The sequence below is a fragment of the Lutra lutra genome, chromosome 14, assembly GCF_902655055.1.
Source record: "Lutra lutra chromosome 14, mLutLut1.2, whole genome shotgun sequence".
Classification (NCBI taxonomy): domain Eukaryota; kingdom Metazoa; phylum Chordata; class Mammalia; order Carnivora; family Mustelidae; genus Lutra; species Lutra lutra.
The window spans coordinates 6,612,764-6,640,082 of record NC_062291.1 but is presented as its reverse complement, the minus strand read 5'-3'; the positions used below and the strand labels follow the sequence as shown (position 1 = coordinate 6,640,082).

The window sequence follows — 27,319 nt, the reverse complement described above, 5'->3', positions numbered from 1 at the left end:
TTTTCCAGAGTGGTTGCACCAGCTTGCATTCCCACCAACAGTGTAGGAGGGTTCCCCTCTCTCCGCATCCTCGCCAGCATCTGTCATTTCCTGACTTGTTAATTTTAGCCATTCTGACTGGTGTGCGGTGGTATCTCATTGTGGTCTTGATTTGTATTTCCCTGATGCCGAGTGATGTGGAGCGCTTTTTCATGTGTCTGTTGGCCATCTGGATGTCTTCTTTGCAGAAATGTCTGTTCATGTCCTCTGCCCATTTCTTGATTGGATTATTTGTTCTTTGGGTGTTGAGTTTGCTAAGTTCTTTATAGATTTTGGATACTCGCCCTTTATCTGATATGTTGTTTGCAAATATCTTCTCCCATTCTGTCAGTTGTCTTTTGGTTTTGATGACTGTTTCTTTTGCTGTGCAGAAGCTCTAGATCTTAAGTCCCAATAGTTCATTTTTGCCCTTGCTTCCCTTGCCTTTGGCGATGTTCCTAGGAAGAAGTTGCTGCGGCTGAGGTAGAAGAGGTTGCTGCCTCTGTTCTCCTCAAGGATTTTGATGGATTCCTTTCTCACATTGAGGTCCTTCTTCCATTTTGAGTCTAATTTTGTGTGTGGTGTAAGGAAATGGTCCAGTTTCATTTTTCTGCATGTGGCTGTCCAATTTTCCCAACACCATTTGTTAAAGATTTGTATTTATTTGACAGAGAGAGATCACAAGTAGGCAGAGAGGCAGGCAGAGAGAGAGGGAGAAGCAGGTTCCCTGCTGAGCAGAAAGCCTGATGCAGGGCTCGATCCCAGGATCCCAAGATCATGACCCGAGTTGAAGGCAGAGGCCCAACCCACTGAGCCACCCAGGCGCCCCTCCTAACACCATTTGTTGAAGAGACTGTCCTTTTTCCATCGGACATTCTTTCTTGCTTTGTCGAAGATTAGTTGACCATAGAGTTGGGGGTCTATTTCTGGGCTCTCTATTTTGTTCCATTGATCTATGTGTCTGTTTTTGTGCCAGTACCATGCTATCTTGAGATGACAGCTTTGTAATAGAGCTTGAAGTCTGGAATTGTGATGCCACCAACTTTGGCTTTCTTTTTCAATATTCCTCTGGCTACTCGAGGTCTTTTCTGGTTCCATATAAACTTTAGGATTGTTTGTTCCATATCTTTGAAAAAAAAGTGATGGTATTTTGATAGGGATTGCATTAAATGTGTAGATTGCTTTAGGTAGCATAGACATTTTCACAATATTTGTTCTTCCAATGACAGGATTAATTCTTTTTTTTAAATATTTTATTTATTTATTTGACAAAGATTGCAAGTAGGCAGAAAGGCAGGCAGTGAGAGAGGGGGAAGCAGGCTCCAGGGGGAAGCAGGCTCCTTGCGGAGCAAAGAGCCTGATGTGGGGCTTGATCCCGGGACCCTGGGAATCATGACCTGAGCTGAAGGCAGAGGCTTTAACCCACTGAGCCACCCAGGTGCCCCGATAGGATTAATTCTTACCTTTTGTTGTAAAAATCATACTTAAGGGGTGCCTGGGTGGCTCAGTCAGTTAGGCATCCAACTCTTGACTTTGGCTAGGGTCGTTGTCTCCTGTTCTAATGACAGGGATTGAGCCCCATGGCAGGCTTTGTGCTCAGCATGGAGTCTTCTTGTCCCTCTCCCTCTGCTCCTTCCCCCTGCTTGCTCTCTCTCTCTCTCTCAAATAAATAGGTAAATACAATCTTTAAAAATAAATTAAATAAGTAAATAAAAATAAAAGTTGTATTTAAAACATTATAGAAAAAAGCTCAAACTTAAAATACTGAATATTTGCAATGGAATCTCTTTTGAGTTTCATCTTTGGTGCATTGAGTAAATACCTAGTGAGTATCAGCTCTGCACCAAACACTGTTTACAGGCATTGGAGGTCTAGCAGTGAAAAAGAGATGCAGTGTACCAGTCCTGGGACATGTATATTCTAATAGCATGAGATAGATGATACATAAATAAAATAAATAATTTCAGATTGTGCTAAGTGCAATAAAGGAAACAGAGGGTGCTGTCATAAGATGTAACCAAATTAGAGTAGGAAGGTAAAGGAAAGATAACTTTCAAGATGGTTATTTGAACTGATAGGTGGAAGATAAGAGGATCCAGAATGTTTAAAAAAACAAAAATAAAAACACAACAATAAACTGGCTTAGCCAGTTGAGCGTCAGACTTTTGGTTTTGGCTCAGGTCATGATCTCACCGGTCATGGGATTGAGCCCCACGGGATCAATCCTGCCCCCCGCCCCCCCGCCCCCACCCCAGGGATTGAGTCAGCTGTCTCCCTGAGCTGGAGGATTCTGCTTGAAGATTCTCCCCCCCACACCCCTCCCCCACACCTGAGTGCGTGCGCTCAGGTTCTCTCTCTCTCTCATAAGTAAATAAATAAATCTTAAAAAAAAAAAAAAACTGGAAGAAGAGCATTACAGGCCTAAGAAAGAGCATATATGAAGATCCCCCATGGGAAATACCAACTTACAGTTATTAAAGATCTTTCTAGGGCACCTGGGTGGCTCAGTGGGTTAAGCGCCTGCCTTCAGCTCAAATCATGGTCTCGAGGGCCTGGGATGGAGCCTAGCATCAGGCTCCTTGCTCAGTGGGGAGCCTGGTTCTCCTTCTCCCTCTGCCTGCTGCTCTCCCTGTTTCCACTCTTTCTCTGTCAAATAAGATCCTTAAAAATTTTTTTAAAGGGGCACCTGGGTGGCTCAGTCGTTTAAGCATCTGCCTTCAGCTCAGGTCATGATCCCAGGTCCTTGGATGGAGCCCTGGATCTGGCTCCCTGCTCAGCAGGAAGCCTGCTTCTTCCTCTCCCACTCCCCCTGTTTGTGTTCCCTCTCTCACTATATCTCTCTGTGTCACATAAAATCTTAAAAAATTTTTTTTTGGTGAAGATCTTTCTAGTGCTACAAGTTAATAGGGATGGGAAGCAGGGGAGAGGGCTAGCTAAGAGGGAAGATGATGAGTAGAGAGGTCAGTTATAAGCTATTACAGTCATTTCATCTAGAGCACACACACACAAAAGTGGTGGCTTAGGGGTGTCTGGCTGGCTTGGTGGGTAGAGTATGTGACTCTCAAGTTCAAGGTCATGCATTCAAGGTCCAAGATGGGCATGGAGCCTACTTAAAAATTTTTTTTGAAAAGAAAATGGTGGCCTAAGCCAGACAGGTAGGAGCAAAACTTGAAGAAGGGGGTCTTATTTTTGTTACGTTTTTAAGATTTTATTTACTCATATGGGAGAGAGACAGAGTACAAGCAGGGGGAGAGGCAGGAAGAGGAAGACGGAGAAGCAGACTCCCCGCTGAGTCGGGAGCCTGACACAGGGCTTGATCTCAGGACCTGGAGATGATGACCAGCGCTGAAGACGGACACAACCATCTGAGCCACTCAGGGGCCCTGTAGACTGGGGTTTTAGCTGCTGAGAAGTCAAGGAAGATGAAAAGAGAGTAATACTAACTAGATTTTGCAAAATAAATGTCACTGTCCTTGACAAGGGCTGTTTTGGTAGTTCTGAACTCAGAAGGCAGACTGGCATGAGTTGAAGTAGAAAGAAAGTTGGGGGAACAAAGCTAAATGACTCTTCACAGAATAGATCTAACTGCCATATTGATGAACATTTTTCAGTCAGTATCCTATTGGATGTCTCTGCTGCATTACCCTGTAATGGTTCACTCCTGGAAACCACATATCTCAATGCCAATGGTTCTCTCTTCCTCCTCTTCTCCTCCTCCTCCTCCTCCTCCATCATCATCATCATCATCATCATCACCATCATCTCCTTCTTCTTCTTCCTCTTCCTCTCCTTTTTTCGACAGGGAGTTATGAATTACTTTGGAAATCTAAAGAAAGTTATCCGTATACATACAAATTTTGCTTATAATTTCAGAGGGTTAATTAACCTTTTCAAGCCTATTAATAGGCCAAAAAGTAGACCGCGGATCCCAGATTAAGAACACCCTTTTTTTTTTTTTCAATTAGCTGGTCTCTTCTTCCTTTCTGAGTTTCTTACTCCTTTGATTGCTCCCTCCCTGGTTATCTGTCTTTGCCTTTTGTTGTTCTTGTGCTGCATACTTTCTCAGTGTCTACACTTACTTTCTTGGTTTTTGTTATTGGGACTGTGACAACTATTTCAGTACAGAAGCCATTTGGAGTTGTGGGATGACTTGAAAGAACATCAAGTTCAGGTAAGCCCACTCAATTTCAGGAGATTATTGATTTCATTGGTATCTAATTAGACATCATGAAGTTGAGGCTATGAATAATTGTTCACAAGCACATTCTGAGAAAGATTTGTATAAGAAAACAAAAAATCAGGGACGCCTGGCTGGCTCAGTCAGTGGATTGTGTAACTTTTGATCTTGGGGTCATGAGTTTGAGCCCCATGTTGGGTGTAGATAGAGATTACTTAAGAATGAAATATTTTAAAAAATAAAATAGAAAAAATAAAAAGTGAATTCACTCATTGTAACATTTTATAATCTTCTTCAAGGTTGGGCCTCCTCCTAGCCCCATTGCAAGGAAGAGTCAGCCTTCCAGGGAGATGTTCCCCAGCAGCTGGTGGTTATCATGCCAAGTTCCTGGCAGCCTTCTTCTTATGAACTTTTGGCCCTTCTGACATGGCAACTTTTCCTTTATCATACTGGTTGTGAAGATTAATTATATCAACTTAGGCTAGGTCATGGCACCCAGATATTTGGTCAAACGCTGGTCTAAGTGTTGCTGTGAAGGAGTATTTTAGATGAGATTAACAGTCACATCAGTAGACTGGGTAAAGCAGATGGCTCTCCTTAGTATGGGTGGGCCTCATCCAGTCAGTTGAGGGTCTTAAGAGAAAAAGACTGACCTCCTCTACCTCCTGTGAAGCATAGGACCATGAAGCACGGAGAAAAATATCAGATTTCTTTCCACAAGGAAAAAGCAAGGAGTGATTGCTGGGTAGACAAAAAATATGTTATAGAGTCAATTCACTACCTCCTCAAATCTCTCCAATGATATTTTTTATTATGGTTTGTCTTATTATAAGGGTTTCTCTAGGGGCGCCTGGGTGGCTCAATGGGTTAAGCCACTGCCTTCGGCTCAGGTCGTGATCCCAGGGTCCTGGGATTGAGTCCCGCATCGGGCTCTCTGCTCGACAGGGAGCCTGCTTCCCTCTCTCTCTCTGCCTGCCTCTCTGTCTACTTGTGATCTCTGTCAAATAAATAATAAATAAAATCTTTAAAAAAAATAAGGGTTTCTCTATTCTCTTCATTATTCCTGTTTCCTTTAAATGTTTAAATTTAAATTAAATGTTGTTGCTCTTTTCTTTCTTTCTTTTTCTTCTTCTTTTTTTTTTTTAACCCTGGTCTTTCTCTGTTATATTGCAGGTGCTCTATAAATGTGGGAGTTTCTGAGAAGGCTGCTTGATGGTAAGTCTCATTGTCATGTGAAAGGGAAGGGAACAGCTATCATGCTCCAGGAAGGCTCCCAAATGCCAAATAGAAGAGTGTGGCTGTTTGACACCAACACCTCTGCCAGTTGCCCAGATTCTCCCCAGAAACTAACTTCTAGCTCTCTAGAAGAGACCCTCCCTGCCTCCCTCCCTCTTCCACTTGGAAAAATCCTTATATTACTTTGGTCCACCTGGGCCATTTAGGATAATCTCCGTATTTTAAGGTCATCTGATTAGCAACCTTAATTTCATCTGCAACTTTAATTCCCCTTTGCCATAGAATGTACCAAAATTATCGTTCTGGGGACGAGGACATGGATATCCTTGGTAAGGGCATTATTCTGCCTATACATCTGGTTCTACTGAGCTTTTGGATCCTATGTCAGCTCCAACCCCTTCCCTATGTATTTTCAGCTATGGCTTTATCCACACTGCTTTCATCAATCAGTCATCTGCTTTCTGTATTCCAGGAATTTTAAGATTTTATTTATTTGAGAGAAAGTGGGATACAGACCACAAGCAGAGGGGGAGGGGCAAAGGAAGAGGGAGAAGCAGACTCCCCACTGAGCTGGGAGCCCAATGCAGGGCTCAATCCCAGGACCCTGAGATCATGGCCTGACCTGAAGGCAGACACTTAACTGACTGAGCCACTCAGGTGCCCAGTATATAGAGAGTTTTGCTGCACTCAATCACAGACTGTGATTTAATCAATTTATACTGGTGGACATTTGTTACTTTTTTCTATCATACATACTGCTGTAATAAATAAATAAATATATTTTTACATACATTTTGTACACCTAAAGGGGTATATCTTAAGTATATATTGCCTACTCAAAAGGTAAAACAAGATCACCATGTGACTCAGCCACTCCACTTCTAGGATTTACCTGTCACTGTTGGCTTGAGCTGCTATAAAAAAATACCACAAACTGAGTGACTTAAACAACAGAAGTTTATTTTCTCCCAGTACTGGAGGCTCGAGTCCAAGGTTAAGGTGCCAGCCAATTTGATTCCTGGTGAGCACTTCTTTCCTGGCTGGCAGATGGCTCTCTTCTCACTGTGTCCTCACATGACAGAGAGAGAGAAAATAGCTTTCTCTTGTCTCTTTTTATAAGGACACTAATCCTGTTGGATCAGGTCCCTTCTCTTATGACCTCATTTAAACATAATTATGTCTACAACATGACCACCAGCCCATAATATTACCTAAAAGAAATGAAAAAATACATGCACACAAAAACTTCTATGCAAATGTTGACATTATTCATAATAGCCAAAAAGTAGGAACAACCCAAATGCCTGTCAACTAAAAAATGGATAAATAAAATGTGGTCTACCCATGCAATGCTATAATTCAGACTTAAAAAGAAATGAAGTTGTGATCATGACCTGAACCAAAGACAGACACTTAACTGGACTGAGCCATCTAGGCGTCCCCCTCTACTGTTGACCTAGGTTCTTTTGTTATACTCTTATGTAGGTGTGTAAGACAAGGCATAAGCTACTCAAGGGAAGGCCTTTGTTTTTGTTGTTTTGAAATTCAATCCATATATTTAAATATATATTGTACATGACTTACAAATCTTCACTTCTCCCACTCTGCTAGAACTTTTCCGAAACAGCCTCCATTTCCTTCATCCTCTTTTCACAAGTAATGGAAGTTACTGTCTGTGCTTTGAAGGTTACAGCTGACAAACATCTGTTCGTTGGTCTTCCTGGCTAAGTGCTGGGCAAGGCCAGTGGAGATCCTGTCAGAAATGTCTCTGAGGAGGAAGGTAGACACATCTCTGTGAAAAGATGCCCATTAATCAATGGTTATAAAGCATCCTACAAGCTTACCATTAAACATCTTCTATTGTTCATTAAACCAATCCTCAGATCCTCAGATCTAGTTTTCTTTATGTACAGCAACAGATATAATTCAAGGATAATCACTTGGTCATCCTCCTAAAGCATACAGTGCTTTATGGAGAATGCACATGGGGTACATGGGTGGCTCAGTCAGTTGAGCATCTGACTCTTGGTTTGGGTTCAGGTCATGATCTCAGAGTTGTGGGATCGAGTCTCTTGGGCTTTGTGTTCAGCATGGAGTCTGCTTGGGATTCTCCCTCTCTTCTCCCAAATAAATAAATAAAATACAACCTTAAAAAAAAAAAGGACACTTGTGTGGCTCACTTGCTTAGGCATCTGCCTTCAGCTCAGGTCATGATCCCAGGGCCCTGAGATTGAATCCTGCATCGGGCTCCTTGCTCACTGGGGAGCCTGCTTCTCCCTCTACTTCTGCCCCTCCCCCTGGTCATGCTCACTCCCTGTCTAATAAATAAAATCTTAAAAAAAAAAAAAAAGAATTCTCGTAATATAGTAGCTAGTGCTACAGGTGTTTTCCAAACATCTCTGTGAAAAGATGCCCATTAATCAATGGTTATAAAGCATCCTACACAATTAACTTGAACTCATGGGTTAACACTGAAACTTACATTACCAACATTATTGTTTAATGCACTACTATATATTTTACTAGCTAGTATATAGTAAAAATAAACCATACCACCTGTTAAGGTCCAGTATATTTAATCACATAAAATCTGAGGTTGCATTAATATAGTATTAGTGAAATAACCAGAGAAAGTCTGTAGTAGCCCACTGGAGGTGACGGCAGTTTGAAGAGAGGAATGCCAATTGTGTTCTATCTGAATTCACATGATTGTGGAATCCATTATCAGTCTTTTTCTGTACTGTAACCACTAAGTATCAGATTTGTATGGCAACAAAGCCTGTTCTAATGACAAGGAAAATGCAAAGTAAGGGTTCGATAACAGAGATCTCAAAGGACAAATCAGGGCACCTACGTGGCTCAGTTGGTTGAACATCTGCTTTCAGCTCAGGTCATGATCCCCGAGTCCTGGGATTGAGCCCCATGTCGGCTCCCTGCTCAGTGGAGACTGCTTTTCCCTTTCTCTCTCCCGCTGCTTAGGCTTTCTCTCTCTCTCCCTCTTGCTCTATCTCAAATAAAATCTTTTTTTTTTTTTTTTTTTTTAAAGGATGATCTCGATGCCTGAGTGCTTCAGTCAGTTAAATGTCTGACTTTGGCTCAGGTCATGATCCCAGGGTCCTGGGATCGAGCACCGACTGGGCTCTGTGCTCAGTGGGGAGCCTGCTTCTCTCTGTGCCTGCTTATGCTCTCTCTGACAAGTAAATAAAATCTTAGGGGGGAAAAAAGGACGAAGCTGTAGGACTGGGGAGGACTGGATAGATGGAGGAGATGAGGGTAAATAAATGACACTCCTGGATCACTTGAAGCATGAAGATGGTGACAGACAAGGCAGAGGTAGAAGTGGTTTCATTCCATTGTTTGGATTGGTAGAGGGATCGAAGGGAAGTATAGGTTGGTTTTAATTATGTTATTTAAAGGTGATGATGGAAAGCTCAAATGACTAGGCAGTTACAGAACTTGAATTTGAGCTCAGGCTTTGGATAAAATGGTTCTCATGGACAAAACAGTAAGGAGTCTAAGAATCCTTTCAGAAGGGAACAGAGCACTGAGTAAGAATCATTTGAGAGGTAGAACCACATTAACTTAAGAGCTAACATTTGAAGTTTATAATATCTTTTTACACACTTTTTTTAATGGAACCCTTGAGAGGTGAGAGATTAGTTTCAAGTAGATTTACTCATTATAAATATTTATTAAGTGCTTCTGGGAATACAAGGGTGAGTAAGTCACAGACTTTGCCCTTAATGAGTTTCCAGTGTAATGGGAGACAAGTAAACAAGTAATTAGGGGCCCTGATTCCAGCAATAACAATGCTGTTTAGTAACTGGCTATTTATTTACTAGTCTCCATCACAGAAAAATCATGAAGTTAAGGAATAGTGTCTTTATCACTCTTACATCTCCAAAGCCTAGCGTAGATCTAGCACATAGGCACTCAGGAAATATTCTAAATGAATTAAATGAAAATAGGTAAGTCTCGGCAATGATGAGTACTACTTCATGGCAGAACATGAGCTGTATGGGGAGAGTGAAGTGTTAGGAAATATGGTTAGTGAAGAGTGGGTTGGAGATCAGATTTTAGGAAGTCTTACATGTTATGCCAAGGGATTTATAGGTGGCATACTGAGGATTCAGAGAGAATGTCAGAGGATGCCCGGGTGGCTCGGTTGGTTATCCAGCTCTTGGTTCCAGCTTAGGTCGTGACCTCACAGGGAGTGAATCAGCTCCGCGCTGGGCTGTCAGAGGACACTGTGGAATCTGCTTCAGATTCCTTCTTCCCCTCACTCCCCCTCTGTTCCTCCTCACTCATGTGCTCTCTCTCCCTAAAAATAAATAAAAGAAAAACCCCAAAACCCAAACAAACCAAAGAGAATGTAAGACATGGGAATGACAATCAGATTTATGCTTTGGAAAGAACACCTTGGTTGGAGTGTATGTTACTATAATAGACAGTGCTTTCAAAACTTTTAAACATATTTAAGTATGCACATAGAATGGGAGGCTGGCTGTATAGGACGACGTGCTTTGACCTGTATTCAACGTCCTGGCTCTGCTCAACAAATGCTTGAACAAATCATCTGGTACCCAATAGGTACTTCATCTACGTACATTTCCTTCCCCTTCTCCTTCCTCTGAATACACTGATTAAAAAGAGAGCCAACAGATAAATCTTGAGGATATAATGCAGAGGACTTAATAGGCCCTCAGGAGGCAGAAAGGGAGGGAAACAAGAATGGGAGGGGTTCCTTGGGCTTATGGCATGAGGACAAACAACTTTTCTCGAGTTGAAAGGCCGACAGACTTAAGAAGTAGAGAGGAGGAAAATTTGCAGAGTTTCCATTAACTGGAAAAAGAGTGGAAAAGAAGCAGTGGACATTAGATCGACAAATGTGAAAACTCCCATCAGGGTTAGGTAAATAAAAGGTCTTACTGAGGCCTTAACATGTTAACCTGCAATGGTGGTAAGAGCAGTTGTGGAAACACTCCCCAGCAGCACTGAGCAAGTAGGGAGCAACAAAGATGGGGGTGGTTGGACGCAACCAGGACTGGGAACTGGCAGGATGAGGACCTAAGGAAAGTGATCCGAGAAAGCCCCTAAACGGCTGCCAGAAGTGAATGACTGTAGGGCATAGGTCAAGAAGGGAAGGAAGTCAAGTTGGAAGTTAACAGAGTGGAATAGAGTAGAATAGAGAAGAGCTAATGGATTTAAAATCTCGCTGAAAATTATTTATGACAACATAATTTAGCCTTCATTCTTTTGGCTTTGGCAAGGAAAAAAATCAATTTATTTTTTGAACCTCTATAGACTAGAAAATAGGAAAATATTTCAAAATTACAGGTCTTCTACATCCAAAATCCGGTTTACTTTGGTTCCAAGACATTCCTTTAAGCAGAAAAAAAAAAATATTGTAGTTTAAACCTAAGTAGATAAATTAATATATTTTTACTAGATTTAAAGTTCTCTTACATTGTTCTTCTATATTGACAACTGTGATTATAGTTCAAGGTGAAAAGAATAGACTTTTGATTACTTAATGGATAAAATGACTTTCTGTAAGTCTCCAATTCAAGGTCAAGCATTTCTGTCCTTGACAAAGACCAGATACAAATGACAAAGGAATCATGAATAGCACCAGGCCAAAATTAATTTGATTAGGTAAGGAATAATCAACTTAAGCAGCCTTCATCTTAAAGGTAAACATTTTGTTTATATAGTTAGCATTAGATCTTTTTGACTAATCTTTAAGTTTTTAAGTAATGGATTCATAAACACAGTTCAAATTTCCATAATGCAGCATAAATACCCATGATTTTCAGTTAAAATGGAAGATTCAAATTTTAAAAACTAGTGAAGGTACTACCCAACTCTTCAAAGATTGGGTTGAAGGCTTCAGTGAGATTTTTTCATGCAAGTTCATAGTGATCAAATCTGCCAAAATATATCATAATGGAACCAAACAAGCAAAATGCAATGTTTCTGGAAAACAGTTTCATTTGGGGAGGTCAGCAACACTTGTAAACTAAGGAATCAGGGTTTTTCTTTTCTCCTACCTCTTGTTGCCAGGTGGCTCCAGGGTGTTCAGGGTAGAAAGTACACAAAAGGGATAGAGAGTCAGGGTTAAAGCACTATAAAGCTAATTGAGTACCTGACAGCAGAGCCTTTGACTACTTTTCAGCCAGGCACTAGCTCTCAGGTTAACACTTCTCATTCCTTTAATCAGAGATTAAAGATACCTATTTCCCTTTTTATTCAAGCACCAATTGCCTTTAAGGGGGAGTAGTGATCTCAGTGGCAAAGAAAAGGGCGTTTCCCCCTGCTTTTGTACTTAAGGTGAGCAAACAGCTCTTTTACGATTTTTACTTACTAACCAGTAGGAAACTACAAAAAGGCTTAAATAAAGGCTCTTCCCTAAAATACTCTTTCCATGTACCTTTTGTTTCTTCTCAAATGGAAAGACATTGCTGTACCCAGGTATCAATCTGTTTTGGGGTCACAAATTATAAGGAAAAAAATGAATGAATTTGGACTAGCGTATAAATTCCATTAAGTGGAGTCTCCCTGGTTAAAAGCAGAATTTGCTGGGCAGGGAGGAAGAAAAAAAAGGAAGAGGGTAAGAAAAAAGACTGGTACGCTTACTGCTTATCATGGTCAGCTTTTTCATGGAAGATTTTAGGGAGGGAGTTTCCAAGAAGAGACCGAGATATTATAAGTAACAACATTTAGGAAGAAAGAGGAGGTCCAGTGGTCTCTGGGCCAGCTCGCTACAGAAACTGGTCCCAAGGAGTCACTGACTTGAAACTGGGGTAGACGAATGGGAGATTGCCCATATAGCACAGTTAGGAAGTATCTAGATAAAAATTCCTGGAACCTGAAGTCTTCTTTATTGACAGAATCAACAGAACATTTGTGGCAGCTGTCCATAAGGTCTAGACATAGCACATTCTGACATTCAAATCAGACCTACTTAAATGTGGCTCGTTTTGATTCTTTCAACTTTGTACTATGATGATTATCTGTACAAAGGGGTTCTAAATCGAAACCACCTCATTCACATCACTCCTATTCACTCGGTTTGTGGAGAGTGACAGCTCGGTCCAAATTTTTAAAAAAGTGATAGGCTAAAAGACAAAAAAATAGTCAACTGCAATACGCTACCAGGTCTAACTGGAAATGGCTTAGTATTATTCATTCTCTTCTTTGAACATTTGGCTTAAGTGCTTAATTAGGGCTACAAGCTCAGGGTTCCCACCACGTGCATCGATTTGTTTATAGGCTTTAGATTCAAGCTCTTTAAGAGTACTCCGAGTGTATTCAAAAGAACCTACATCCTCGAGATAATGTACACAGTATTTTTTAATATCTACATTCTCGGTTCTCTGACGCAAGATATTCTGCACCTGCGTGCTTTCAGGCCTCGACCAAATAGCATGAATAGTAGGGAAGGAGAACTTTCCCTCTGTTAGATCTTCACAAAAGCTTTTGTTTTCACTATATTCTTTGGAGTGTAAATTAGCATAATCATCCCTAATTTGGAAAAAGAGCCCCAATGTATTAAGCAGTGGCTTTAGATCTTCTTTGTAGTCAGAGAACAACTGCATGAGACCTACTGCTAATCCGAAGAGTCCACCTGTCTTCTGCAGCACCATTGCTTTATATTCTTCTTCAGTGGGACAAGTGTAATTATCCCTCCAATAAATATCTAGACCTTGTCCCTGATGGAGTTCCAAAAGCTGGTGGGTAAAAAGCTTCACTGCATCTGGGTGATTAAGGGTTAAGACTTTCTCGAGGCCAAGGAAATACACATAATTGGCAGAATTGATGACAGATGGAATTCCATAGATGCTGTGTGCCACTGGAAAGCCACGTCGGAGTTTTGAGTTGTCTTCGATATCATCGATGAGCAAACTGGCATTATGCAACATTTCTGTCACTTCAATGATAATCTAACAAAAAAGACAAGTGACAATTTCATTTTATTTGACCTATTCAAAACAGCTTATAAATACTTAACAGATTATGAGAGTCTCAGATTTCTTAGTTTTTGCAATGAATAATTATTTAGCAACCTCAATATAAAACAATACACGTATCCACATTAAACTCAATTAAGAGCAAAGAGTATTTTATGTCACATCTATTAATTTGTTAGGGATTAAGAATGAGGTTAGAATTGCCTAAATACCTGTAGTTTGTCTTCTGGAACTTTTAGCCAATGATTAAATGCCTGTGAAAGTTTGGTTCTCACTTGTTTACCTGAAATTAAAGAATAAAATTTGGCAATAAAATTAATATTTCAGTTATTAAAAAAACATTCAGAAACTTCCTTGGAAACTGTTCAAACTTGAATCCAGCCCCATCACTGCTGGCGGCCCTCCCCCACAACCGCCCCCTCTACCAAAATTCGCATTCTGAAAGCTCACAGTCTTTTGAAATCAGGTCATGCAAGGAGATTCTAAAGTATGCAAATGGCCCACTAGTAAGCCCACTCCTTTCATCTTAACTTTTATCAACAATTTTGGAATGAAATGTGGGCATTTTAGGAACTATGATCTAATTCATTCCTTTTCTGAAAAATAAGTCAGTCTAGTCAGTGGCAGTTAATCAGCAATGTCTGTTTTCAGAGAACTGTAGGTATTTCTAATGAATTGTACTTTGAATTCAATAAAATATCATAAAATTACCTCTTAAAATTATCTACCATTTCTTTAAATTAAGGTTTTAGAGACTGTGCAACTCTGCTTCTTTCCTATAAAAAAATGAGATGACCATTCCCTGAAGTATTCCCTTTCAGCATTCCAGTTTAGTCAAAAGTTAATCTTTTTATTTTGACTAGGGCCATTAGTTTTTCAATATTATCATTTTCTTACATGGAAAGCTCAAGAGGTTTTTGGGTAGTAGTTATCAATAGAAGTCATTTTTGCCCAAATATAAAGGAATGGTAGATAAAAACTCCAACCAGTTCTTTTAATAGCGTTCTACAAGTTTCCTGCTAGAGTGAATGCACAATAACATCCTAATTTCAGATGGTTTCAGAAAAAGTTATGTAAGTTTCAGTGAACAAAAACAGTATTTTCTAAGACCTATCTATGTTTTCTCTACACCAGTCACCCAAGCAAATGAATAAACTCTCATCCCATATCCAAATGAAAAAAAGTTGCACTTTTTGTGAGAAGTCTAAAAGAGAAGGATCTCTTAGGGTTCAAGAAGCAGTATTTTCTGTCTACTAACCTTTAAGGTGAGCATGGTCTGGGTAGCAGATATATAGTTTGTACTTTGATCTACTTTCCAGTTTAACAAAGGCCAATCTGAGCTATACTGACAAAGTACATCTGTGCAGAGTAACCATATCGCTTTAAAAAACAAGTTTAGAAGATGAAGAACACAAAGAATCAATGTGGGGCCACATTTTTCCTTTTTGCTTTTGAATGTACATAGAAAAGAGCACATAAATGGCTTAACTTATAGGTAATGTAGTTGTGTTTCCGTATTTTTTTTCCTTTAACCATAGTCTGGGGTCTGGGTTGATAGTTTCAAGGCCCCAAATAATTTCTAACAGGTTCTAGTCACAGAGATCCCTCAAAATGAAAAGAAACACATGATAATTACCTTTCATTTATTTTTTTTTATTTTTAAAATATTTTATTTATTTATTTGACAGACAGAGATCACAAGTAGGCAGAGAGGCAGGCAGAGAGAGAGGGGGTAGCAGGCTCCTGGCTGAGCAGAGAGCCCGATGCGGGGCTCAATTCCATGACCCTGGGATCATGACCTGAGCCTAAGGCAGAGGCTTAATCCACTGAGCCACCCAGGTGCCCCCTTTCTTCATTTATTTCTTAAAAATATTTATTTTAGAAGGAGAAGAGTGTGTGAGTAGGGGTAGGGGCAGAGAGGGAGGGAAAGGACAACCAAACTCTGTGCTGAATTGTGGAGTCTGATGCTCAACTGAGCCACCCAAGAACCCCCTAGTTACCTCTCCTCTTTTAAGGACTTTAATGTTACTAACTCCCGGCCTGGGGACCTACCCTAGGGCAAATAAATAAAAGTCATTTGACTTCACAAATTCCAGAAAATCCTAATACTAATAATTGCTAATTATTATAATCTTTTAATAGCAAGAGTAACTTTTTGGCAGAATAAATGGTCTGGCCCACCTTTAAGTCACTTTAGGAACTCTGAGTTCTCTGTGAAAAATAGGTTTATTATGCATAATGCAATTTCCTATTTTTTTTAAAAGATTTTATTTATTTATTTATGGGGGGGGGGAGACTGCATGTGCAAGCAGAGGGGCAGGAAGAGGAGAGAATCTCAAGCAGACTCCTTGTGGAGCCCGATGAGGGATCAATCTCGTGACCCTAAGATCATGACCTGAGCTGAAATCACGAGATGGACGCTTAACAAACTGAGCAGCCCAGACACCCGCCCCCCATTTAAGAAAAAATTTTAATTTAAATTCAATTTAGTTAACACACTGTATTATTAGTTTCTGGGGTAGAATTTAGTGATTCATCAGTTGCATATAACACCCAATGCTCATTATATCATGTGCCCTCCATCACCTAATTCCCCCACTCCCTCTTTCTTTTTAAAGATTTTTATTTATTTTTGTTTTGTAATTTATTTTTTAGATTCTATTTATTCATTTGAGATACAGTTGGAGAGAGCGCGAGTTGGGGGGAGGAGCTAAGGGAGAAGGAGAAGCAAACTCCCTGCTGAGCAGGGTGCCTGACATGGGCCTTGATCCCAGGACCCTGAGATCATGAGCTGAGCCAAAGGCAGATGCTTAAATGACTGAGCCACCCAGTCATAAAAACCACAAAGATTTTTATTTTTATTTTTTTTTAAAGATTTTATTTATTTATTTGACATACAGAGATGACAAGCAGGCAGAGAGGCAGGCAGAGAGAGAGTGGGGAAGCAGGCTCCCTGCTAAGCAGAGAGCCCAATGTGGGGCTCAATTCCAGTAACCTGGGATCATAACCTGAGCCGAAGGCAGAGGCTTTAACCCACTGAGCCACCCAGGTGCCCCAAGATTTTTATTTTTTAAGTAATCTCTACCCCCAGCAGGGGGCTTGAATTTACAACCCCAAGAGTCACATGCTCCATTGATTGATTCAGCTAGGTGCTTCGTAATTTTCTGTTTCTTTAGGAAAATCTTTTGAGGTTATATTCTAAAATGGATACAAGATTGTATTAGATAGTAAAAAAGTGAGATACCTAATGAGAGTTTTAAATGTTAAAATACTATAGGATAATGAGGATTAAATAAAAATGTTACAGAAGTTCATTACACAGGTAAACATTATTGCTAAAATTAGCTACAGATGGTCCTTGTTTTGCTTAGCAGAACAGGAGACACTCCTTAGATGCTTTACAGCACTGATAACTGGCATGTTTTACCATAGCCCACTTCTAGCCAGTGTCTGCAAACTTGTTACAAAGTAAGTCCAACAATGGGTAAAGTGCAAGGAGAAACATCATCCTGTTTCTCAGCAGGAGACCCTGAAATAAGTGTAGTTACTAGCTGCTGAATAAATCACTCAAAAGGGGTCTCTTGATTTTTCTTTTTTTGGGGGGAAGTAGGTGGGGCAGAGGGAGAGAGAGAACCTGATCTCAAAATCAGATTCTGAAATCTGAGCTGAAATCAAGAGTCAAGATGCTTAACTGACTAAGCCAACCAGATGCCTCTTGGCTTTTTCTTAAAAAGCAGGCAACTTTTCATTATTCTTTTCTCTTTTTTTTTTAAAGAAGATTTATTTATTTGAGAGACAGCGTATGCACATGTGCAATGGGGGTGAGGGGCAGAGGGAGAGAGAGACGCGCACTCTCTGCTGAGTGCAGAGCCCCAATATGGGGCTTGATCCCAGGACCCGGTACCATGACCAGAGCTGAAGTTAGATGCTCAACCGACTGAGCCACCCAGGTGCCCCCCTAGTCAACTTTTTGACCTGTACTTACAATAATTGTAGTACGTAGTTATACATCAATATATCAATAAAAAGTAGCACCATGACAAGGGCAAGGCAGTCAACGTTGTCTGCCCTGGATGTAGGCAATAAAGAGGTGCACTACCTTTAATGAATTTAAAAATAGTAACAGACCCTGGGTGTTTTGAGTTGCTCAGTCGGTTGGGCATCTGCCCTCAGTGCAGGTCACGGTCCGGGGGTCCTGGGATGGAGCCCTACATTGGGCTCCTTGCTCAGTGGGGAGCCTGCTTCTCTCCCTCTGACTGCTACTGCTTGTGCTCTCTGTCAAATAAATAAAAACTTAAAAAAATAGTAACTGGTTTTTAAAAAAGTGTGTATCTTCTTTGTCCTTTGGATCTTGAGGATTTCATCTTTAATATGTTAGGATTTTAACTTTTTTTTTTTAAGATTTTATTTATTTATTTGACAGAGAGAGATCACAAGTAGACAGAGAGGCAGGCAGAGAGAGAGAGAGAGAGAGGGAAGCAGGCTCCCTGCTGAGCAGAGAGCCCAATGCGGGACTCGATCCCAGGACCCTGAGATCATCACCTGAGCCGAAGGCAGCGGCTTAACCCACTGAGCCACCCAGGCGCCCAGGATTTTAACTTTTAAGAAGCAGGATTTTATTTTATTTGTCTCTGGACTCATCATAGTGGAAGGTAATTTATATCTAACAAATTTAAGATCCGTTTACATTGCTTCTATAGTACTATGGAATATCTTTATGCTGTCAATTAGATTTCATTTAATAAGCTTTAGTGAGTTATTATTTTTTTTAAAGATTTTATTTGGGTGGGGGACACAAGCAGGGGGAGTGGGAGAGGGAGAAGCATGCTTCCCACCAAGCAGGGAGCCCGATGCAGGGCTTGATCCCACAACCTCAGGATCATGACCCGATCCAAAGACGCCCTGGTTCCCTCCATTTTTCTGAAACACTGACATTAGCAGGTACGTCTCCATGTAGGTCCACCAGAATAGAAATGACGCTAATCATGATGGCTTTCAAGATGTAGCTGGGGAGCTACCACTCTTCAGCTTCTGATAACCATATTTATCCTCTCCAGGCTATGAAGAATAGAAACACACATAATACCACGGAGGTGGGCCCACAAAGAAAGGTGTGCACTTTAGAACAAAAATGAACAAGTGTTTATTGTGATTGATTTGAGAACATCACTGGTCTATAGGTTAGCTATCTTATGGGCTAAATAGGTTCTTATGGTTGTCAACTAATCTTTTATGTAATTTCTACAAGAAAGTACATTCCAAGTTTCAAGTAACTGGTCTGTGAATGAATTTTTATTACAGGAACCCACCCTTATTATATATATGAGTTTTAACTTGCTATCACCATTTTCCAGACCAAGTTAAAAAAATAGCAAAATAAAACATACATATACATGTGATTAGGCAGGTGTTACCGTAAGAAGCCATGTTTAGGTGACCCATCTTCATACATGAATAATGTGGGCCTTGTTTCTAAGTAATGTGACTTAGAGATGCATTACTATTAGGCTCTTAAAGGAACTAGTAGCATAAGAAATGCAGTGAGTGGATGACAGTGGAAAACATGAACGTGGAAAGTAAAGCTTTTTGTTGTTACATAAATTGGCATAAAAGCCCCTGACACCTAAATAGTAGGGAATAGGAACGTGTGGCATTCCAAAACCTCCAATGACGTACTCAAATGTTTTCAGTATTTTTTTTTTAGTTATGTTGTATAAATGGACATTTTTAAAAGGGTACGTCAAAAATACCCCCCCCCTTTTTAAAGATTTTATTTATTTATTTGCCAGAGAGAGAGCAGGGGGAGTGGCAGGCAGAAGGAGAAGCAGGCTCTTCACTGCCCAATCTGGGACTTGACCCCAAGTGCAAGGCAGATGCTTAACCGACTGAGCCAGCCAGGCATCCCCAAAATATCCCCTTTAAGAACATAAAACTAGGGGCGCCTGGGTGGCTCAGTGGGTTAAAGCCTCTGCCTTCGGCTCAGGTCATGATCTCGGGATCCTGGGATCGAGCCCCGCATCGGGCTCTCTGCTCGGCGGCAAGCCTGCTTCCTCCTCTCTCTCTGCCTGCCTCTCTGCCTACTTGTGATTTCTGTCTGTCAAATAAATAAATAAAATCTTTAAAAAAAAAAAACAAAAAAAAATCTAAAATGTTCTATTTGTAATTTTCCTTGTATGTATCCCTTATTAAATAGGAAATCTCAAGAGCTAGTAAGTCTAATCTTTTCTGTATGCTAGCATTTGAATGACCACAACTCTATCACAAGACTCTATATGGATCTATGGACCATAACTAAACAGTTACCTGGTAACTGAAGTAAATACTTATAGGGTTCTAGAAGAATCCTTTGGACTGTTTCTTGAGTCTTCTCCATTGTTTTTAAACTTCAAAGCTGATCTGTGAAAAAGGAGAAATATCTTAATAACTGAATTAATTTTGAGTTCCAAATGCAAAGGGATTTGTATCTCAAGTTGTTTTTGTACAGGCAGACTTTTTCAGTATGTTGTATAAGAAAATTCTACATATATGAAATCTTGAAACATGGTAAGTAAAAGAAGCCCATCTTCAGAAAAGGCAAATCACAAACACAGAAAGCAGATTGATGACTGCCTAGCACTGTGGTAGCAAGAAGAGGGAGTATGAAGTTTCTTTCTGTAGGAATTAAAATACTCTACAATTAGATTGTGGTGATGGTTGCACAACCCTATGAATATACTAAAATGTTAACTTTATATGGGTGAACCACACATGTAAATTATCTCATTAAAAAAAAAAAAGGAAAATCTTCAAGTGATTTCATTGGTCAGAGTATTCACCTGGGTTGTAAGTGATTTCCTCAGTTACAAAACTTATACTAAACTAAGCCATTCTTATTTTACTCAACCATAAGGGCTTAAATTGTTGACATCAAATCAATGTCAAAACAAATCCACAGAATTAGATACTTCTATATTTGACTGATTACATAAATTAGTAAACATACTTTTTTCAATGAGCATTAGAATGAATAAATTTTATATATTAAAATATAAGGCGAAAACTTCTTATACTTTCTTTACAATCAATCCATTTCAGAGATTCTAATTTAAGACGTACACTAACTTGAATACAATTATCAAAAATATTACCTTGTATACACACACACACACATACACACACAATTCCCTTGTAGCGATTTATTATTGGGAGTTTTACCTTACTTCAGTGTTTTCTAGAATACCATTTGTGGCCTTCCTCCTATACTTTTTTACTGTTGAATCCAACCCCTACTTGGCTTCTTTGTATTTTTTGCTATTTTTATTTGTTCTTATCTTAGGAATCTACTTTTCTAATTACTCTGACATCTTGGCACATTTTAGGTGGCTTCTCACCTTTATCTATTTTCTTTTGTTTCTATAACAATGATTTGGTCTTTAGGATCATGAACTGAAAGGATCAAAAAGTGTGTTTTCTGTAATCTCCTCTTGAGTAACAAGGAGAAACAATCTTCAGAACTGAGCACTCCAGCAAAGGAAATCATCTTAGCAATATGACCTCAAAGAGAAAAATTCCATGTAGAAATGGAATGCCTTGATTGCTCTGATTGACACCTTCCTTGACTGACAATTAATACCCAGTATGTCACAGGGGAAAAAAAAGTTCGAAAATATTTTGAAACTATCTAAAAACTAGTAACCTCTTATCTCTACTGTTTAAACTTTGACATGTTGCCTCATTTTTTTCCCTTTTTCTTAGATTTTATCTATTTGTCATAGAGAGAGAGAGAGAGAGCACATGCAGAGGAACAGCAGGCAGAGGGAGAAGCAGGGTCCCTGCTGTGCAAACAGCCCAATGTGGGACTCGATCCCAGGACCCTAGGATCATGAGCCAAGCCGAAGGCAGATGCTTAACCAACTGAGCCACCCAGGCGTCCCGACATATTACCTCATTCTTAAGAGATCAGAAAGAGAAAAGACGACAAGCAGGAAGAATAATCACTTAAATAAAAGATTATTAAACAGAATTAAAGGTAGGATGAACAAAAAAAGGGATATTTTATATACTTCTGCCTTTCGAACAGTTGGTAGCCATCTCTTCCATAACAGGTTGAGAGCAATAATCATGTTCATCTTTTTTCACAACCTTCAGAACACACTTAACTTGAAATAATGAGTCTACCTTTCAAGAACTCTTTTGTCTTCATCTGGAGACAGGTATACTCTTGCCCAGAAGTCAGAGCTAACTAACCTTTGTTCCAATTCTTAAGGCTTTGGTTGATGCCATTAAAAAACAAAAAATATGAATTATAAATTTTTAAAAATTATCTTTTTAGAAAAGATTTTATTTATTCATTTGACAGAGAGAGACAGAAGACGGAACACAAGCAGGGGGAGTAGGAGAGGGAGAAGCAGGCTTCCACTAAGCAGGGAGCTCAATGCAGGGCTCAATCCCAGGACCCTGAGATCGTGACCTGAGCTGAAGGCAGACACTTAACGAATGAGCCACCCAGGTGCCCCTAATTTTTAAAAATTACCTTAAGAAACTTTTTAAAATTTTTTAAAATTTTATTTATTTCTTTGACAGAGACAAATCACAAGTAGGCAGAGAGGCCGGCAGAGAAAGGAGGAAGCAGGCTCCCTGCTGAGCAGAGAGACCGACGTGGGACTCGATCCCAGGACCCTGAGATCATGACCCAAGCCGAAGGCAGAGGCTTTAACCCACTGAGCCACCCAGGCGCCCACCTTAAGAAACTCTTAATAAGTAAGTGAATTAATGTTCCTTTCCTACAGGATGTTTATACACATGTATTCTCAGTAGTGGCAAAACACAGGAACCTCAATTTTTCTAGATATTGAAAAGTAATCTGTTTTGTGTCTTAAGTCTCAGGGTTTCTACATACAGCGGCCTATACCCTACCTGCTTCCTCACCCCCACCCCTTTTAATGCAAAGCCTCCCATTGTGGCTGGAAATTTCAGTCATCAGATAGGTACTAGACTCCAACATAAAGAAGCATTAGTGTTACATGAAATCAACTATCTTGTTTTTAGATTGAGTAACTACAGAATGCCTCTGTGAGAGAGTCTGAAACTACTCACTTTCAAAACTGGAAAACTGCCTTTAATTTGTTCATACAATATTAACATAAAATATTATACAATAAAACATAACATAAAATATTTTGTATAACATATTATTTGTATAACAAATATTTGTATAACATATTTGTATAACATATTTGTATAACATAATATAAAATATTATTTGTATAACATAAAATATTATACAATATTAACATAAAAATAACTGTCCCCCCTGTATGGACTACTACTGACATTATCTGGTTGGGCTCCCTCCATTTGCCCCTCTAATGTAGACCTCTACTCTTCGGCCAGCAAAATTTAGATCTGGCCCTATTTCCCAACCGACTGAGAACCCTTCTGAGACATCCCTTTGCTCTTAGGTAAGAACACACTCCCTAACAAACTGTCTGGAATACTGGGCTACTCCCGCCTCCCCCACCCCCAGCTTCAGTTCTTCACACTTTATTTTATTATCATCATTTTTTGTTATTACTATGTTAGTTCTTCACACTTTAAAATCTCTCTCTAGATACAAGGCTCCCAAGATGTTTTTTTCCGCCTGGAAAGTTCTTTCCCTATTAACTCCTGCTAACCCAGTCTGAGCTCGATCCTCACTGTGCTTCCCTTAAGTCGAATTCCCTATTTCAAATCATCACGTTAACTCTCCTTCGCAGCACTCACCACTGATACCAACTTCACACCCACTTGTGGGTCCACTTTACTCTCGTCCGTACCGTTTTCCAGACGGCAGGCGCCCAGTAAGCATGGGAAGGACTGAATGAACCTCATGGTTCTAACGCGCTGGAGGATGAAATCAGGGCATACACTTGCGGTATAAAAAGTCAGAATACCGTGCAAGTTGCTTTTTGTTTTTTTAAAGGGAATGATCTGATTTCAAAATTGCTAAGTGGTGCCAGACGAGTATCAGTGTAGCTGGAAACGCAGAACGGATCCTTCCACTCAAACCCCGGGAGGTGACAGACCTGAACAAAACTGCCCGAGCTACAGGCAGCGGATTTAAATAACTTCGAGGCAGATTTTTAGCAGAGACTTGGCCAAAGCGCTTCCCGGCGCTCCTCTGCTAGTCTGAGCCCGCAGGGCCGGTGAGGTTCCTGCTTCCTCTCGGCTCGGATGCCCCCTTCCGCCCTCCTGGGTCACCCACCGCTCCTCCCCTTCTCCAGCGAGGATGGAAAATTCATACACAATCCGGTTCAGCATCCGGGTCCTCACCCTCCTTTCTTTCTTTCCCCTCGACCCCGCCTTCCCGCCTCCCCCGCCCTCACTCCCATCCGGGTCCCCCCCGGCCGCCACCACAGCCGCTCACGGTTCAACGGTGATATCACAATTTTCGCGTCGCCGGCCCGGGAGTAGTAGTGCCCAGCATCAACTTCCCACTTTATAGTTCAGAACAACGCTCCGCCTGACGCCTACATGGATCCCTCCCCTTACTTCACCACAGAACTCTCCGCCCTCCTCAGCCGCCAGCGACGCCGCATTACTCGGTGCAAGAAAATGCGCCATCCCGGTCACACTGCGCAGGCGTCGTTGCCGCCTCCCTACTGCTTTGTCGCCCCGCCCCTTCCCCTCCCCCCGCTACTTGCCTCACGCCGACGCCGGGCATTGCGGGTCTTGCAGTTCTCCTGGGCAAAGGCTTTCGCATTGGCCCCAGAGGTTGGACTACATTTCCCGGGGAGCTTTGAGGAGTAACTTTCTGTTTCCATAGAAGTGGTGGGAAAATGGCGTCGTTGTTTGTATCCCGGGGACCAATAAGAATAGGGGATGGGCGGGTTCTAAAGAATGCTAACCAATCCGAGGTCGTCTGAGGGGCCATCCGGGAAAGAGGTAGGGGAGGGGAAAATATCTAGGGGAGGGGAGAAAGAAAGGAGGGGGGCTCTTGGGGTGGGGGGGGGAAGCGATGTTTGCCCGTCAGTCGAGTCCGGAGTGAGGAGCTTGGGCGCCGGAGCGGAGGGAGTCTCTTGAGCTGAAGCTTGCCGCCGCCACGGCCACCGCCTGGACCTTTGCCCGGAGGGAGCCGCAGAGGGTCTGGCGCCGCCGTCCTCTGGAGGGCAGCGCGATCCGGGGCCCGGACCTCCAGTCCGGGAGGGATTTTTCGTCGTCCCCCCCCCTCCCCCCAGCGAGGGAGCCCGAGCGGCCGCCAAACAAAGGTACCAGTCGCCGCCGCGGGAGGAGGAGGAGCCGGAGCTTCAGCCTCAGCAGCCGCTGGACCCGCCGCCCTTCTTCCCCCATCTCTCCCCCGGGCCTGCTGGTTTTGGGGGGGAGCAGGGGAGGGAACTCTGGACGTGCCAGGGTGAGAGCTCGCCTCCGCCGAAGGTAGGGGCATTTTCTGAGGCTTTCGCGGTCCCGTGAGGGGTCCTTTCGGGAGTCCTCGGGCCCGGCCGAGGAGCAGGGGGCGATCGCTCGGTGGTCTCGCCGGGCGCCCGGATTCCGGGCCTCGGCCTTCCGGGAGCCCCCGCCCCCGTGCAGTTGCCGAGAACGAGTCGCCCCCCAGCCTGGCGGCTGCACACTCAGCGGTTTAGCGCCTCTGGGCCGCGGTGGGGGGCCCGGGCCGGCGCGGGGGGCAGTGTCTGCTCCCGGCCCCCCGGTCCTCTGGAGGCCCCCGCGACCCGGGAGCCGGGGATCCCGCTCGCACTTGTCTGGTCTCCGCCTCGGAGCGGGACGTGGGCAGCGGCTGAGCGGCGGGTCGGTCCTGCCCGCGGCCCTCCGGCCCGCCTGGCCTCTCCGCCGCCCCCACTCGGGGCCCCTTGGGCCCGGGCCTGCTCCGTCTCGGAAGCGGGGCTGCGCGATCCTCTGGGGCGCCGACCCGCTCGGCCGGGCCCGGAGGCCCTCGGGGAGGACAGGCGGCCTCGCTCCGGCCCCCGGGCTTGTTGTGAGTTTCTTCTCTGACAGAAATGGCGTCATTGTCGGAGACGGGAAACTCCGTCGGGTCCCGACAATGGGGACGGGAAGCGGCCGAGCTGTGGAGGTGGCTGGGTTTGCGGGGCTGGCGAGGCCACGGGGAGCCCCTCGTCTGCGGTTCGCGGTTCGGGGGCTGACGTCCGCCACGGCGCTTTCTTCGGGGTTCGGGCTGCGCTCGGTTCCCTCCGCCTCCGCCGGTGCAGAGGGTGCGTGTGGTGCCGACTGGGTGTCTTTTGTTTCCCCTCCAGGTGCAGGTGAATCTGGTGTTTTCGAGGGGATCGCGGTCCCAGAATCATCATGAAGGTAAGATTGCGTAGAGGAAACGACCTCTGGGGTTCTAGAATTGGGGAAGGGGGGGTGATCGGGCTTGTGTGCGGGGCCTCCAAGTTTCGCCGAGGAAGATGTGCGGGGCGGCCTGGTGCCCGAGCCCCTTCCCCTGGAGACGGTGGGGTCCGCTGGCGTGCCTCTCTGTGGCTCTGCTGTGGAGTTGGGGCCACTTACAGGAGGTCGCACTGAGCACGGCTCTCCCATATCGAACGTCTCTTTCTGCAGGGTAAGGCAGGAGTAACTGCATGAAATAAACTGTTTTAAAAGGTAAAACAGAAAAAGCAGGTCAAGTAATCCGACTCTGGAAACTGAACTGTGTTGTGGTTCTAGCGATTACACTGATGAAAGAAAATCCCGTCTGTTGCGTGAACAGTGCTGGGAATTTCTAGCAGAAGACCTGTTTGTTTGCTGGGAAAATAATCTGAACTGAAAGATTTTTAAAGAGAATCTTTATGATCTTTACACAACTCAGAGATATTAGTTTTTCCTGGGATTTAGGACCCTACTTTTCTTTTTTTTTTTCTTGGTTGATCCGTTTCGTCTAAATTGTCAGATGTTGTGATAAAACCAATGTGGCTTGATGTGGAAAGCCCATGGCCAGATTCCTCTTAAATGTAAACACGTTAACCGAATGGAGGATAATGTGTAAAAAGTAGAATTTACTTAATTGGTGGAAGAGATCATGGCAATGGAAGTGTAGGTTTTTATTTTTTGGAGACTGTGTAATAGAATGGTGTTATTTTTTATACACTGGGGAATAAAAAGCCTTAGATATCTGGCCTGTTTAGATTCAACTGGTGGAACTTAGAGACTGGAGATATTTTTCATCCATGACAAATTCGAAGTGCTTGAAACGGTAGGGTGTGTTCACAAGTATAGGAATGCATAGAATAGTATCTGAAAATGTAAATGTCTACTTTTGATAGTTCCTTTGAATTATTTGAAAACAAGTTTTCCTCTCTTCAGGATGGACTTGCTTTTATAGTAATGCATCTAAATGAAAATTTGTAATGCTTCTGTTTATGAAAGTAAAAGCTGTGACTACTTAAATATCAGCTATACGCAGTAATTTAAGTTTAGTCTAGTTTTTCTTTTTTTTTTTTTTTCTTCTTGAGTTTGGATGCTATAAAGTGTCTGAAACAGTTTATAACTGCTGAATTGTTGTCTCACCTTCATGTAAATGAAAAAAGTAGTCAGTGATGTTTCAGAAACAGATCCCTTTTGTTAGTCACAGATGCTAGCTGTAACTCCTGGGACCTGTATAAAACAGTGACAAGTGAATTTGTTAGGAAAAACCGTATATCTTCCTAGGTGTTGGGTGAGAACTTCTTAAAGGAAAGTGTTGGGTTAAATAACATATAATAAATTCAGAAGCTGAATAATATAGGATTTAGTTTCTGGTAGATACTGCAATCTGTCATAGTTCCCAATGTACTGCCTGGCGTGTCTTTGGTGTTCTGTTAATATTTGATTAAAAGAAATGTAGTAAGTTGAAGGTCCTTAAGATTTAAATTTTCTTTCCTTTTCTTTCATTTCCGTTTTTTTTTTTAACTTGTGTGTTTAAAAAATGAAAGTACGTTGGAAACTTTAGCCTTAGGAGTGTCATAGTATTAGG

The 27,319-nt window shown here is 42.1% G+C and overlaps 2 protein-coding genes across 13 annotated transcripts in view; one reads left to right on the top strand and one right to left on the bottom strand.

Moving 5' to 3' along the window:
- Positions 1-10,656: 10,656 nt before the first annotated feature.
- On the bottom strand, positions 10,657-24,189 carry GGPS1 (geranylgeranyl diphosphate synthase 1). 8 transcript variants are annotated; one of them, XM_047701450.1, is made up of 5 exons: positions 23,786-24,003; positions 21,559-21,647; positions 19,705-19,797; positions 13,614-13,684; positions 10,657-13,374 (listed from the first exon to the last, which is right to left on the bottom strand). In XM_047701450.1, the coding sequence occupies exons 3-5, from the start codon at positions 19,772-19,774 to the stop codon at positions 12,613-12,615; spliced, it is 903 nt and encodes a 300-aa protein (XP_047557406.1). In that variant the 5' UTR covers positions 19,775-19,797; positions 21,559-21,647; positions 23,786-24,003; the 3' UTR covers positions 10,657-12,612. The 8 variants fall into 8 exon arrangements, with proteins under 8 accessions (XP_047557406.1, XP_047557405.1, XP_047557404.1 ...); XM_047701449.1 differs by lacking the exon at positions 21,559-21,647 and adding an exon at positions 20,772-20,934; XM_047701448.1 differs by lacking the exon at positions 21,559-21,647 and adding an exon at positions 20,772-20,826.
- A 299-nt stretch (positions 24,190-24,488) lies between these two features.
- The window catches only part of ARID4B (AT-rich interaction domain 4B), a 143,162-nt gene continuing 140,331 nt past the window's right edge, over positions 24,489-27,319 (top strand). For 4 of the 5 annotated variants that reach the window (XR_007122591.1, XM_047701446.1, XM_047701445.1 and 1 more), the window contains exons 1-2: positions 24,656-24,792; positions 25,626-25,680. Coding sequence is in view for 4 of the 5 variants with exons in the window: in XM_047701446.1 (XP_047557402.1) it covers positions 25,675-25,680 (6 nt within the window). In the remaining variant the exon portion in view is untranslated. Of the gene's footprint in view, positions 24,627-24,655; positions 24,793-25,625; positions 25,681-27,319 lie in introns of those variants that run through there. The other variant, XM_047701444.1, reaches the window with a different exon arrangement.

Bases quoted from the DNA above. Each gene is read 5' to 3' on its own strand.
- GGPS1 (XM_047701453.1), bottom strand. From the start codon at position 19,774: ATGGAGAAGACTCAAGAAACAGTCCAAAGGATTCTTCTAGAACCCTAT. The intron at 13,685-19,704 runs GTAACTGTTTAG...CTTTAATTTCAG, and splicing joins GTATTTACTTCAGTTACCAG to GTAAACAAGTGAGAACCAAA. The intron at 13,375-13,613 runs GTATTTAGGCAA...CTTTTTTGTTAG, and splicing joins TTCCAGAAGACAAACTACAG to ATTATCATTGAAGTGACAGA.